Source organism: Montipora foliosa, unplaced genomic scaffold, assembly GCF_036669935.1.
Source record: "Montipora foliosa isolate CH-2021 unplaced genomic scaffold, ASM3666993v2 scaffold_420, whole genome shotgun sequence".
Lineage (NCBI taxonomy): Eukaryota > Metazoa > Cnidaria > Anthozoa > Scleractinia > Acroporidae > Montipora > Montipora foliosa.
The window spans coordinates 1,721,872-1,736,871 of NW_027179724.1; the positions used below are offsets into that span (position 1 = coordinate 1,721,872).

The following is a 15,000-nucleotide window of genomic DNA, read 5'->3' on the forward strand; positions in this document are numbered from 1 at the left end:
TGGCTACCCGTAAATTATTAGTTCGGGTAATGAACGACCCCAACAATAAGAGAACTTTTAAAAAATTCAGGATTGAAGAGTTCCCGGAGATGGATGTACAGAGTACCACGCGAATGCTTGTTGATATGTATGGAGAACACCTTGGTTTCAGTGAGGCAGAAAGGGCTGAAATTGGTTATATCGTCTATTCAAACAAAAAATTTAAAATTACATCAAATGATGACCTTCAGAGGGCTTTCGAAAGTGGCGAACTGCACAAGAATCAGCAAGCAGTCTTCTATATATGTAGAAAGCAGGAAGAGAGCGCTTCAAAACGAACTGCCAAAGATGTCGCGCAAGGTAAGTATAACTCTACTGCTGCGTTTTGAGTTCTTCATTTGTTTTTATAACATTAATTTTTTTAACGTTTTTCTTAGGAAAAACAGCCCCAGTGCAAGTGTCCCCAGACGACAGCGAGACAGATTCGGACGATTCCTCGAAAAACAAGAGACCACGAAAACAGTCGAAGGGAAAATCACTGGAAAAAACTATCGAACGACTACGTTCCATCCACGAAGATAAGTGGGGCCTCGGAGAATACAGGCTGTGGGCAACCGCATTGGTAAATTCGAGGAGACGTGAACATAAACCATTTTTTTTATCATGTATTTCTACGTAGTTTCCACTTGTATGATTTTGGGCTTTCATGTTTTGAATTTTTTCAAGAATAACAAAGCAAAGCGTAATGAACAAATGTATATTGAATACTCAGGTTTGATGGGAGCTAAGTGCGTTTTTGTTGATCTGTTGGTTAAAGTGGCTTTATGAAAATATTACCATTCAGTGTCATTTCCTTAAAATCGCTGGTCATGAATGGCTCGGGTACTTTTCAGCGTTAATTCAGTGTAACTTTAATTTCCACAGGAAAGGGGACATCACAGTAGTTATCAAGAGCCACCAGACTACCCTGTATTCTCAAATACTTCCAAGAAACGAACCAAAAGCGCATCTGAGCTTACACAAGCATTAACTGAAGTAGCATCTGTATTTCTAAAAAGCAGCAGATCCGACGTATCTTCCCATGCTGAACAGGTAAGTGTCCAAGCTTGTTTGAATTGAATAGTTAAAGATTGATTGACAAAACACATGGGCAACTGTGAGTTTTTTCAAGTCTCCTTCAACGTACTTCTTTTATCGCTTACGTTCTCTAAAACAACTAACAAATAGATTAAGAATATTTTTTCTTTCCCAAAGGAAAGAAATGGTTTTATGTTGATTGCGACGTTTTGAGCAACTTTCCAGCTTCCAGTTGGGGCATTCCTGCCATCCGGGATGTCATTCCTTGGTAAACCTTATAAGGCATACAAACAAAGCGTGACTTCTCTTTCACTCGCTTCTACAAGCAAGTAAAGATCAAATTTCCGTCCCTCCCTCTCTCCCTCCCTGTTTTCTGTCGTTTGCATATAGTGGGTTTGCCCTCACCTTTCCTGGGACTACGCCTTTTAGATTTGGCTTTTCCCATGTTACTATAATGAGTTTTAATAAACGGCCATGCCCATCAGGGCTTGGCCGAAATTTATCCATACACATGATTCAATTACTGTTGTCCTATCAAGCGGAGCTCGCCCTAAGCAACACCTTGCCAACAGTAGTTATCTTTAGGATAAGGAGCATGAAGCTTCAAGATAAAAAAATATGATTTTTGTCTACATCTGACCTCCTTAGGCATCCGCTGATAAAGCCACATACAACAGGACAGAGCTATTAAAACAGATGCAGATGCTAAGCGAGCTATACCAATCAGGAGCTCTCTCCAAAGAAGAATTCGAAGAACAGAAGAAAAATGTCCTGCGTGACATCTCAAAATGTTAGCCCAAAGTAACAGATGTAATAAATTGTTTTATTTTTATTGTGTTATTTAAGGATTTAAATAATCCACATTCCTGGACTTTAAAGAGATCTTTACTTAAAAATGACAATAAAAAAGGAAAGAAAAGAAAAGATTCTGAAACGGCTGTGGATAGTGTGTCTTTCGTGAACGTACCATACCATCTTGACCTCGGCCGATATTCCCCTAGTGCGCACTTGGTTTAAATATACTATACGGTGTTTAACATTTACTTGACTTTTCACCCATCGGGCAAGCTGCTAAGGCGTGGGAAACTAAAAAAGTGCGACGTTCAAAACATAATTTGCTTAATAAATGGAGCTTTCCACGATCTCGGGAAGGAACAACCCGTTGAATTTTAATTTTTCTTGACTGACTTCTATTGATAGATGATTTTAATAAATTTGGAACAAACTGAAAGAAAGACACAACACAGTATTTATCGGACTTGTGAACAGGGGAGTATTGTTTGGAACCCCACTTTTAGGCTTGTCTACGTGTAATTGGAGTTGTTGTCGAAGGGAAGTGATAACAGTACCTTCTGTATCATAAGGAATTAAAGATAGGATTAAGTTGTTGCTGAAAGTAGGATAGAGCAATTCTTCAGCCTGCCGTGGTGTGAGGACGCTACGGCAGAGCTCCGTCAAGTTTTAGCTGGGAGTGCCAGTTAAAAAGTACACAGTTGACCCGCCTAGATTAGATTTACTATTTGCGAGCCAACTGTAAAAAAAGTTAAGAATTGTAATGTTATATTGTGACAATAAAGTTCAAAGTTCAAGTAAAGTTCAAGAATGTCCACTTTATTTTAATACGTCTTTGTTTGATTTTACTTATACCACCGTATACATAAACTTTCAAATCTGAATCCAGTCAATTTATAAGTACAGTTCTACGGCAATGACTGGGTGACTGTAAATGAATGTTCGTTACGAATAACCACAGTGTGTATAAAGTGATTGTACATCACTTCTAGTGACGTGAAAGAATCCCCTCAATATCATTTCTTGTGGGTCTGGCGTGATAAGAAACATCAAATCGTTTGCTCGAAGCCATCCTTTTACTATAGAAAATACTCCTTCGATTGGATTTAATTCGGGACAATAAGGTGGGAGATATAAAAGAAGTGCCCCAGTAGCCTCTACAATCTCCTCTACACCTGCGACGTGATGGGCTGCATGGTTATCTGTAAAACCAACAATGAAAGAATTAAATAAGCGAATTTTCATTTGTTTCAAATGGTAGGATAAGTTTGAGGTCTTTTGTTAGCAACATTTCTCTGACCTGGCCCCAGTGTTCAGAGGGTGGATAACGCTATCCACAGAATTAACTCAATAGGTTTTGTTACTATTTATCCGCTGGATGGTGATTTATCCCAGGTGGATAGCGCTACCCATCCTTTGAACAACTATGGCCTTATATCTTGTGGGGGCGAAAATTAAAGATTGTGCACGGTCATCTATGGTAGAAGAGGAGTACTATGATTCATTCACCTGCAGCACTTTTGATCATCTACTGATTAACGTTTTTATTTAGATAGCAAAAGAAGGTCGATCTTTACAGATCGCAATAAGGTAAAAAGTGTCTTTTTTTTTTTATCACGCCTTCTGAGATCGAGTTCAAACATTTGCGCAAACATTTCCGGCCATACGATCCGTGCATTGCCAGATCAGGTCACGAAGAGATTGTTACAATCAACACCTACCCATAACAACAACAGATCGGTCATTGACTCCGTTATACGGCTGAAGCTGGGGTGCGATCTCATTCCTCAGGAAGCGTTTAAACCTTCTGCCATTCAGCGTTTTCCTTGTCATGTGTGCCGCTATAAGGCTATCATAACTGACAGCTGATATAGATGTAACTCTTGGAGAACGAGGATTTACATACCGACCCGTAGCAATCTGTCCTCTCACGTTATAACCATAATTTCTGGTTACTCCACGATCCTGTTACAAATTTGAAATGGTCGCAAATTGAGAATGTTCAGTTCTAAGAGAAAAAAGGACTTCATACCAACCGAATTCAATTTATTCCTATCAATGAATTGTTGTCAATAGTATACTTACAAAAAAGCACTCATCCAAAAACACAAACTCCTCTGGACGAAAGACAGCAATAGTCTCTTGATACTCCCGTCTGAGCTCTAAATTTTTTCGAAGGGCTATTTTCTTCACCTATGTTATAGTGTTATAAAAGTAAAGTTGACAAATCCATTCTTCCAACTGCCCTTCCCAATAGTTTTGCGTTTTAATTAATACATTTACCCGTTTGTATGAGTAGCCATTGTGCCTCAAAATACGATGAAGACCGACTAAGTTTGAAGAGCTCCCGGTTGAATCAATTAAATATTGCTCCATTTCCTTCAAATAACTTGTGGGATTGTTCAATACGTGTTCCATGAGCACAAGAAGCTGCGCTCTTGTTAACAACGCTGCAATGTCTGGCCTTCCTATTCTTGCCGGGCGTACGTGACCATATTCTGCCAATCTTTGTAGTATACGGTGCACTGTAGACATTGATATCCTTAAATGGCGCGCTATAGACCTCTTAGTTTTGTTCTCTACAAAGTGCAGCTCTATGATACGCCAGCGAAGATCCAAGCTATATGGAGCAGGCATTGAGAAGGACTGCTTCCGTAAAGAAAATACAAGTAGCTTTTTCTTTGAACTTGTTGCGTCGATTCTTGAATATTAATTTTGTTAGAACAAAAACGTATTGTTCCTTCAGCGTGAAATACACATACTTCGTGTCTCACCTTTTTGACGAGAAAACAAAAGACATATATATATCATATATACTTTGAAATTGCAACGTTTTTGTAAACGGGTGTATATATATATATATAATATATATATATATATAATATGTATATTATATATATATATCCATCTGGCTAATTGCACGTGTTCTATTGCTTGAGAACACTGTAAATCAAATCAAATCTCATGACTTTGACTTTTGAGCAAATCAAACCAAATGATGGTTTTTTCGGGAGAGGAAAACCACACTACCTCCAAAAAAAAACAAACATTATGCCGTTGACCGAAAGCATAATGTTATTTTATCGCGAGGCATTTCCGTTGTCTTATCAGTTTGCGGGTTGTGCTCTAATCTGGCAGCCAGAGGAGGTTGGACACGGTTCGAAAAGCATCATGGTCGCAAAACGCAAAACTGCCTCATTTGCAACTGACCGCGGAAGTGGAACGATCTCTCGAGACACTCTCCGAGGCCGGAAAATACAAGGGGCTTTAAAGAGAGGTTCAAAACAGCTGATCGGCTATGCAGCTAGTGTTATAAAAACTGGAAATAGACCAAAGAAATGTTTCACTGAGAGAGATCTGGGCATACAAGGCCTCCTTACATTCCCTCACGGAATCGCTACAAATACACATCTTCGATACTAAGCCGGGAAGAAAATCGGTGTAGATTGTTCCTGTTATTTGTACAAAGGAGCATTCGGTTGTGCGGAGAAATTGGGTCTTGGTATTTCAACGAACGAGTAACAGAAATTTGTTGTTTGATACCAAAGTGGAAACGCTTATTTGCAATCTGCAAACTGAAGTTTGCAATTGATTTATCCTCTGATGTCAAATATTTACTTGCTAACTTTTCTTAATTTTTGCACATTTGCTTTTAGGTTTCTCGATTATCCTAAGCAGCTGTTCGATTTACTTCTTTCCCTGGGAATAAAACCCGTCGCTGTGTTTGATGGGCAGAATTTAGAGGGCAAGAAAATAACGAGAGAGAAACGGGAAACGTTGGGTGTGAAATCAACATCATCGCATCGTGGGGTTAATTCAGCGAGATTACACTACAGTGGTACTAACTCGCGTTTTCCCCTTAAAGGTCTCACAATGAAAATGCGACAAAGGCAGAAGAATTGTGGTGACGCGGGAATGAATCGAAAGCTATCGATCACTTCAGGAGAGCGTTGAAGATTACTTGTGAAATGTCTCATAAACTACTGAAGGTGAGATCTATTGTTTTGAAGTTTCACTGATCACATGAAAAAGTGCCTGCAGTAATATTTGCAGTGTTTCTAGTTTCTACTGCTTTTCAATTTCATCTGGATCGATTTCTTATCAGGTTCTACGGGACAAAAATATGGATTGCATTGTTGCCCCGTTTGAAGCTGATGCACAACTTGCGTATTTGAACAAAAATCAGCTGATTGATGTAGTTCTCAGTGAAGATTCGGATCTGTTGGTATTTGGCTGTTCCGAGGTACATTACTTTATGGTGACAAATGGATCTGTGCGTAATCTTTAAATTTAAGCTTGATTTTTCACAGGATGAATGTTAAAGCTTATTTAATTTTATTTACAGTATTTGTCTACTTATTTATTTATTTATTTATTTGCACAGGGATGTTATTTAGTTGTCCAATACAGTTTATCTTGTATTTTCACGATCCAGGTTCTTTATAAAATACACCTACATGGTAGCTGCCAGTCAATCCAAAGCAAAGACATACCGAAATGTCTCAATATTTCCAATTATACCTTTCACTTGTCTCGTCATATGTGTATAATTGCTGGCTGCGACTACTTGGAATCACTTCCTGGTATTGGAATCAAAAGAGCACACAATTTGATGAAGAAAGTTGCTGCAGCAAATGGTGATGTGAGGAAAGAATAGAATTTTTTAAATCATTTAAAAATTCAGTGAGGTCACAGGACTCTATATTAAATAATTTATATATAAATAAAATAATTTCCTGCTGTTATTAAACAGTCAAATGCCCTCTTTATTGAATACAAGCTTCCTTGCTGGGCTCACACAAACTTCTCAGTTTATTGTATGTTTGTTTGCTTGTTTTTTTTTGGATTTCTTTGATTTCTTTTACAAATGAAATCAAACAGTTTAAATAGTTGTTCATGATTAAGTTATTAATGCACAACTACAGTTCTTTTCAAGGTTACCACAAGTACTTGGTGTAAAAGGTCTTCATGTACCGGGTCCTGAGTATCTTCTGAGATTTGATGAAGCAGATCAAATGTTTCTACATCAGGTGGTATTTGATCCAAGGAACCTGAGGGCTGTACCACTGAATCCTATATTAGATGAGTCTGAGGCACCACCAGAGCTGTATCCTTGTTTATTATCATTTTTATACATGTAGGTTCTTTTAAAGCACACTGCTTACATTGAGAGTATTTCCTGCTCAAGCCCTTTTAATGTTGTGGACACCATTTCAGTTTCAAAACCTGGGGTAGAACACTGGGAACTAGGCTATATTATTCTCATCTCAGTTTTATAAAAGTAGAAAACCTGTTGTCAATAACCTTTACTTGGGAAAGCTTAAACATAGCCAAGAGAAAATTGCTTTTTGCAGTACCTAGGTTCTCCACACCTTGTAATATTTACTGTTAATCCTTAATGCATAAAAAGGCAATTACTGGTAAATGAAAATGATCTTCTTGATATTTGTCTGGGAAACACTGACACAGACACAATAGCTGCGGTTACACTAGCCATTTTGCCCTTGGGTAAGTGGCTTTTTCCCACGGGGAAGCAATTTTTTATGTGTAACCGATCTGCCCAAAGGAAAATTTCCTGTGGGAAATTTCCATGGATACGTAAAAAAGAACAAAAGAATTGCCCATGACAGTTCCAGATGTAAGTCTTATGGTTAACAAAACCCCAAAGCGGCTCAACCAATCACAAGATTGCCGAACGCGAGGAAAATACATGCTGTGATGAACTGCGTAAACAACTGTGAACGTGGAAATACCCAAGCACGACTTTTCTGGCCAGCAGCAAGTCGACGTCTAAATTATAAATTGGAGAGTTGCAAGGACTAGAGAAAGCGTAACTGAAGTCGACGTCTTTGTTGCCTTCTTAAAATGAAGCAATGAATCGCTGAACTTAATCGAGGTGGACAGTTTAAGAGAAGCGCCGATCGTGACAATTACCGAAAATAAGCCGAAGAAAAGTTTGTCGTTCAGATGTAGATCTTCGATGTTTACTTTTTTTTTTAGATCCTTAATTTTAATGTATTTTGTATTGTAATTAGTTTTTCAAAAACCATTTAGTGGAAAAACTAATAAATCTCATCTTGTCTTATCTTAAAGGTAAGTTTCCCACCAAAACAGGCCAACGCTTACCTTCCCCTTGGGTAATTTACAAGTGTGTAACCGCAAATGGGGAGTCGATCATGACCCAGGGTAAACCCAACCCAAGCCGTAACCCCAAGGTTCCCCATGGGCAAGAGGTCTAGTGTAACTGCACCTAATGTATAGTTTCATATTTCACATTGGAAGATGTACAGGTAATAATAATCATTCTCATGAAAAATTTGGACTTGGTCCCAAGCAAGATATAAGCATTATAAAAAGTCACTACTTTGTTGATATCATTTAATGTTCAAATTAAAATCCAACTCTTAAATCGTTGGAAGTTGTTCTATGAGAAGTATGAAATGGAAAGCCTTGTTTCTTAAGTGCATAGAAATTAGAATTTCTCCTTCATCAAATGAAACATTCAAGTGGAATACTTTATTTTCTTTGATTAAACTTCAAGAAAACTAATTTTGCAAAATGTGCATGCATCAATAATCATTATCATTATTCTTTTATTATCTACTACAGGGTCCAGACAGTATATGGGGATCCAGAACATTGCTTCATTTGGAATGTGATGATGAATCAGGTAATTTAAAATTGACCGGTATATGTAAATACAGCAAAAAATAAATACCTATTGCCAATCAGCGATATAAACAGTGAAATGGTTAAGTCACAATCAGGCCAAAGTGTCCCATATCATTCGAGCTTACCTCGGTGTCTGCTGCTTGACGGGACTAGTAATATTGCTACTCCCCCCTGGATGCCTGGATGGGATGCTGGTCCATCACAGGGTGTTCATCAAGCATTTACACCCTGGTGCAGATGACTACAGTAGACAATATGAGAGTTGGGCTAGAATCCAGGCTGCTTGATGTGGAGTGCAGCACACCCCACACCTTGCACAGTAAAGAAATAAATCCTAATTCTAAATTGCATGCCAAATTCTTCCATGTCCACAGATGACACAGTTGAGGATCATGGTTATGTCCAGCCAGACCTACACAAAGACTCCTGCAGTAGCATAAGAACTCGCTCTCAACGTGAACAAATTGCTAGCAGAGATGCGATTGCGACCGAAGTGGACCAAAATCCAATATCCTGGGTGGTGCCAAGTGTCCCTGTAATGACTTAGCAATTTGTAAAAGTAAAATATGTGGATGGAGACAGTGTGTTAATTGGACTGATAAACTACAGTGACTGTTTACAACATGATGAACTTCCGACAACAATTTCTTAATGAACTGCATGAAAACTGGGAGGAAATTTCGACTTCTGAAAGTGAGGTTTCCCATATTTCAGAAACCACTTCCAGCTCTGCTGAAAAGTCAGTGAAATCTGTTACTGAATATAGTACTGAAGAAAATGGCAGCTCTGATGATGTGGAAAGTTATTGGGGTAGCCCATTCAACAAAAACACCAGACCGTTTGGACGAAGCTTTGACAAAAATGAAAGGTGGAGAGACAGTTTCAGCTATGTTAAAACCTGAACCAGAGAATGAGTTTGACAGGGAAGCCATAGCAGTCCATTTAGACTACGGAAATGGACCATGTTTTATTGGTTACATTCCACGGGAACTAACTAAGTATTTACATCCTTTACTTGAAACCAGACAAATTACACAAGTCAAGGTTGAGGATATAAAGTTTCGTCAACGTCATTTTCAAAGTTTGGACTGTACATAAAAATATTTATCACTAGGATAGGTAGGAGGGAACCTTTTGTTGTGCGAGTTAGTTAAAGTGTACGCTAGATTAAAGGAAAACAAAACAAATGGTTATAATGATGAGATACAGTGTAAAATGGTATGACAACATGTAAGGGTCACATGACCATTTTTTTACCAAACGTTTTTTTAATTTGTTATGGAATATGACTTAAAGAATAACAGAAATTGATTTTGTAGAAATGACAAATTGAAGAGATTTTCATCTCTTAAATTAAAAGTTGTATGGAAAAAGTTAGAGATTTATTTTTAATGAAAGACTGGTCACAGGCTACAAAGGCTTTTCTCATAATACAAAAGAAAATCTGTATAAATTTTATCAACTTTAAAACTTACCATTGAGGTTACATCATGTTGGAAGTTACAGTTTTTTATGCAACCTCTTGTAAATTTATGTTATTACTCTAGTGCCACATTACCAACTGACAGAGGCTGATCAGAATTGCCAAGTTGGTCATTACCTCTTGTAATATGGACTGAACATAACTGTATGTAACTGTAAATTACGAAGGTTGATAACAAGATTATTTGTTTGTTCACTGTAAACTGCCATTGTTTTGTGACATGTGCAAAAACACACATTGGTATCCTATTAAGACTTTGACTAAAGGACCTTGCTTGTATTCCAGTTTACATAACAGAATGCTCAATTGCCAAATAACTTTAATTAGAGCTGGTTTAATCAGCTACCCTTGGTGGGAGCCTCTCTGGTGCAGCATGAAATTGAGCTCACTGTTAGTGTGCCACGCTGTGGAAGTGTGGCCCGACCAGCAACTTGATCGTGAATTGCAGGCTTCTCTTGCCACTTTATTAGATGGTTTCCCAGGGGTAGACCCACTTGGACTACCCACTGGCCGCTTCTTCTTCATGATTTTACCTGGTAAAATAATAGAAGTTAAATTTAATTTTTTTAAACCAAGAGATTACGCGGACTGCACGCACAATTTCGCGGGTTCGTCGTCACATTTCATAGCGTGAAAGGGAAATAGTGGCAAAAATCCAACTACTTCAGCATCGTATAATTCACTAACCAGAGGGGCGCTTAGGGGCGCCCGATCATTTTCTATTAGGAAATTAATCTACTTTGGAATGGATATTAATTTTGAAGTTTGACAAGCTTGGGTTTGGAGCGAAATCGACAAAATTTAACATCAACTCAAATTTCACGAAGCTTAGCAAAGACAGATAGTGAAGCACCGAAGTCGAGTCCTACCTTGTCTGAGAAGTTAAGTTTAGAGTCAAAAAGTTTCCAGCAGCTAGCCCAGTACCAACTCCAACTTGTCCTGTGGGTTTGAAATCGCAAAGCTAAAAACAAGTAGGTAAAAATTATCAATATTGAGACTCACTTCTTCCTAGAAGCCCGCCATGTTGAGTTCATGACCACGATAAAAGAGCGTTCGTGATTCGCTACTGCGACCAACCATGAGGCCTTTCAGACCGTGTCCAACCTCCTCTGTCTGGCAGCTATGGAAGTCTCCTGTCCAATGAAAAATGGGCGCGTGTTAAAGTTAAGTACAAAAGGTCGGCTATCTCGTACACGCGGCCCCTTTCTACTATTGCCATCATCGCAAGAAGAACTTCTCTGCCTTTTAGCGTTCAGTTGTATTGTTCTTTTTCCCTCCACCTCCCCAGTCTCCGACCCGCAGACTGACAATATATTACTTATGTAGTTTTTTACTGGGGGCGAAATTTTTAACCCCACCTTTCCTGAAGAGATTTTAATCTTTGTTTGTAACATTAGTTTCAATTAAACTCGTCACATTTGTGGCCATTTATCCCAAACGATTTGTTTCTATTGTCGTCTACCAATCTCTTCAGCAAACTAGTGCGGCGCCTTGCGGAGCGCTCGATGTCTGAATGTTTGCAAATGACTCAAGATAAAAAACCCTTTGGAACAGAGTTGAGGACCAACAAACTCAACTTTCGTAATGGCATTGAGTCTGGGGAACAAACCTGGGCCACATCCATTCTGCCTGCCCAAGTAAGGAGCCCTCATAATAAACCCCAAACAGAAGGCTCAATCCAGTAACTACTCAAAGTTCAGCTGTTTCATCACAGTAGAACACATGATGATTTTTCAGGCACTGTTTTGGTAAAAGATACTAAAGTTCAATGGCTTGTATGCTTTTAAGTCATTCAAAATGCATCTAACAATTCCCTCTAGAGGATAGGCAGCATCCACACTAAATTGATGGTTCACAAGTTGAAAACAAAAGGAATAAGGTAGTCCAATTTAGCTAATCCTTGACTAGTCCATTTTAGTACTCTCTGAACCTGGTCTGCCAGGGTAGTCCATGAACTATGGGTCACTGTAATGTACCTACCCCAGACAAATCGCTTTCAAGTTACCAGCAGCACTTTGAGCATGTTTTAAAGCACTTTTCATCAGTTTCCCCGAGATGTTGGAGGGGGGTGGGGGCTGGGAGGGGAACCTGGGCTGTTGTGAGGGAATACAGAGAGAGGACTGATCAAAGACATTGCTAAAAGTATCAGTCCTTTTCGGAGGGGGGAAGGTGGGCTCTTAGCCTTATGAATATCCCACTTGCATACTAATAATAATAATAATAATAATAATAATGATGATGATGATGATGATGATGATAATGATGTTAATAATAATAATAGCAATGATAATAATAATAATAACAATAACAATATCAATAATAATAATAATAATAATAATAATAATAATAATCTATTTTATGCTTTTGTTGAGGCACATTTTTTAAAAAATTATTTTTATTACAGTCTAGTGGGTTTGCAATTTATAATTAATTGCCTTTGCCTTTGCCTTTGGCAAAGTTTAAAAAAATTCTGTACATGGGGTTCAGAGCCGTCTTAATTTTTCGAAAAGTTTAGGTGGCCATGTACAGAATTTTTTTGAACTTTGCCAAAAGTTACATCTTATCCTGCTAATCAAAATTCTGTAATAAGAAAAAAATTCACCCTGCCGTTTTTTTAAATATAAGCGTTTATAGCTGAAATTAAGGGTGTTTTTAGCAGGCCATAGTATTGCTATGGTAACCTATTGTGTCACAAAAATAATACCAACGTGTTCGCTAGTGATTGGGCAGTATTTTGATACCATAATTGTAGCATCAATTGATAAAGAGTAGAAATTATGTCCCATCAAAAATCTACGTCTTGGAAAGTGCTGGAAACTGCTTTGAGCCACCTTAAGCCGTTAACGGTCGCTCTTGCTCTGTTTACGACGGTTGTCTAGCGACTCAGTTTTTCACATAATCAACAAATAAGTAAAATACTGATGGGTCACTTGATTATAGTTTGACTAAAAGACTGTTAGGCTACTGGTGGCGAATCTTTCGTAAGAAAGAAACTGTCAAGAAGCTTTCAGAGAAGGCCACAGAACATTATTCAGATTATTCAGCGACCGCAACCAGTCAATCTCGCGATCACGGACAACTTTGATCAAGCTGGATTAAGAAAAGATCGACCTTTTTTTGGCAACAACTTCACTTAACGGGAATGAATCAATAATTTTAAACAAAAGACCTCCGTCCTTATGCTAATACATGTACTGGATTCTTACCTTCTCACAACAACTGGTTTCTTGTTATGACACACATCTAGGCGGTTGCTAAGTAAATAAGTAATCGGACTGGACTGCAGAATTAGCTGTCTTGGAATTTGTATTATGCTTCATTCATATTTCGATTTCATGGCCAATGGGAGATGAAGTACTTCAACTACGTAGGTCGACGTCTCCGTTGCATATATTCAAAACATGGAAACCCGGAGAGCCACCCCTTATCTTCATAAGTTATTCTACCTAAAAGGTTTTTTATATTAATGATAAAAAGTGTCAACAAGAGTCCGTTATTCAAGAGTAATTAATATTTACCTTAATTCACCAAGTCCCCATCAGAGTAATAATAATTATTGTCTCTAAAATTCGCCCGGTGCAATTTATAATTTGTCACACATTTGTCTGTAATTTTTCCCGTATTTCTGTCCACTAGAATGAATTTATCTTGTTAAAAAACAGTAATGGGCCAATTGCTGGGCGAGGGATATTCCAATCTAAGTAGGCTATTAATAATGCTTTCATTGTGGAAAGTCTGAACTTGAGATGTTGCATTCGGGCCAGTTATTTTTCAAATGAAGACACTTCATTGCTAAATGGTGGTGTGACTGTGTTACTCACAAGCTGAGGATTTTGCTAATTTAATTTGATTGCCTTGGATGTAAGATGGGGTAAGGGGAAGGGGAATACATACCTGAGGAAATTCTTTTATTTTCATTTGTGTCATTGTCTTCATCATCGTCATCACAATCTGAAAGATCTGGGTCTGGGATGTCTGTAAAAAGGAAGAATGCAGCTAAAAGTTATCATTGGCTTTGTTTAATATCATTATCATCATCAGTGGATGTAATTGTCAAATTAATATTTTATTAATACATTGATTAACTTGAAATTTATAGCAGCTCTACATGCAAATTATAATGATTAAAGTGTACTATCTATATAATCTGTGTTTGTGAGAAAAAATAACGCATGCTCTGTTAATGATCAGGCTTCGTAAGCCAAGGCTAATAATTAGGGGGCTACTGTATATACATGATCAAGTTATTAAGTTAAACATACATTTTAGGTATGTTGTAAACCCAGGAAAACCATTAATTTGAGGTATGTTGTACACTTAGAAACACCAAAGTACACAATTCATGTATTTTCTACAGTAAAGGTACTAATTAAAAGCTAAGATGAGTACTTGAGTACCTATTTAGAATGCATGGTTTGTTTACTCAGAAAAAATGCGTATAATAATTTTGTTTCTATCACAGTTAGCACCTTAAAAGTGCTCATAGAAAAGAAATAAAAATGTTCTAATTTGTAGATGGCTCGAACGCATAGGTGGCCTCTCGAAAACTGTGATTGCTAACTTCCCCACAGATTTTAAAGCTGCAAAAGAGAGGCTGTTCGCAGTCTTACTAATTTGTGGCTTTCGAGCACAACAAAGACAGAAAAACTTGACAAAATATTCTTATGTAAGTTATAAAATTTGTATTACTTGACTTCAATATTGCACTAACCATTTAAGTCAATTTCAGCCAGTGTTTTCCCAGTGAACTTTCTTGTTTCACCTTGATCGACTGTAAGAAGAAGCTTGCTGACTTTAGCAATTTCAATTGTGGATTCATGAAGACGATAGAAGTCCCTGTGTATACAGATATCGTGACCAAGGTGTCTTGCCAGCCAGTCTACCTCAGTTTCATTCAGAGAGAGTACTTGGGAAATGGTTGCTATGTACTTCCTGAGTTTGGTGCTGGTTATATTTGTTGGGTTTGACAGAGGTGGGTCACACTCTGTAGCAAATTT

At 37.9% G+C, this 15,000-nt stretch overlaps 3 protein-coding genes and 2 long non-coding RNA genes across 7 annotated transcripts in view; 2 read left to right on the forward strand and 3 right to left on the reverse strand.

Moving 5' to 3' along the window:
* Positions 1 to 313: 313 nt before the first annotated feature.
* On the forward strand, positions 314 to 1,851 carry LOC137988458 (uncharacterized). Its single transcript, XM_068834442.1, has 4 exons — positions 314 to 339; positions 417 to 601; positions 904 to 1,071; positions 1,705 to 1,851. The coding sequence occupies exons 1-3, from the start codon at positions 328 to 330 to the stop codon at positions 1,007 to 1,009; spliced, it is 303 nt and encodes a 100-aa protein (XP_068690543.1). The 5' UTR covers positions 314 to 327; the 3' UTR covers positions 1,010 to 1,071; positions 1,705 to 1,851.
* Positions 1,852 to 2,698: 847 nt separating this feature from the next.
* Positions 2,699 to 4,636, reverse strand: LOC137988498 (uncharacterized). The gene is made up of 4 exons (XM_068834497.1): positions 4,132 to 4,636; positions 3,934 to 4,041; positions 3,570 to 3,813; positions 2,699 to 3,050 (listed from the first exon to the last, which is right to left on the reverse strand). The coding sequence occupies exons 1-4, from the start codon at positions 4,483 to 4,485 to the stop codon at positions 2,794 to 2,796; spliced, it is 963 nt and encodes a 320-aa protein (XP_068690598.1). The 5' UTR covers positions 4,486 to 4,636; the 3' UTR covers positions 2,699 to 2,793.
* A 431-nt stretch (positions 4,637 to 5,067) lies between these two features.
* On the forward strand, positions 5,068 to 9,322 carry LOC137988493 (exonuclease 1-like). Its single transcript, XM_068834496.1, has 6 exons — positions 5,068 to 5,366; positions 5,505 to 5,837; positions 5,954 to 6,091; positions 6,774 to 6,985; positions 8,458 to 8,518; positions 8,895 to 9,322. Exons 2-6 carry the CDS (start codon positions 5,817 to 5,819, stop codon positions 8,958 to 8,960), a joined length of 498 nt encoding a protein of 165 aa, XP_068690597.1. The 5' UTR covers positions 5,068 to 5,366; positions 5,505 to 5,816; the 3' UTR covers positions 8,961 to 9,322.
* A 139-nt stretch (positions 9,323 to 9,461) lies between these two features.
* Positions 9,462 to 11,130, reverse strand: LOC137988496 (uncharacterized). The gene is made up of 2 exons (XR_011120790.1): positions 11,006 to 11,130; positions 9,462 to 10,536 (listed from the first exon to the last, which is right to left on the reverse strand). It is a non-coding gene; the product is annotated as an uncharacterized lncRNA (long non-coding RNA).
* A 2,083-nt stretch (positions 11,131 to 13,213) lies between these two features.
* LOC137988494 (uncharacterized) overlaps positions 13,214 to 15,000 on the reverse strand; it is a 2,775-nt gene continuing 988 nt past the window's right edge. The window contains exons 2-4 of one of the 3 annotated variants that reach the window (XR_011120789.1): positions 14,715 to 14,839; positions 13,898 to 13,978; positions 13,214 to 13,449 (exon numbers count right to left, since the gene is read on the reverse strand). This is a non-coding gene — a long non-coding RNA (uncharacterized lncRNA). Of the gene's footprint in view, positions 13,979 to 14,714; positions 14,840 to 15,000 lie in introns of all 3 variants that reach the window. The other 2 variants (XR_011120788.1, XR_011120787.1) reach the window with 2 other exon arrangements.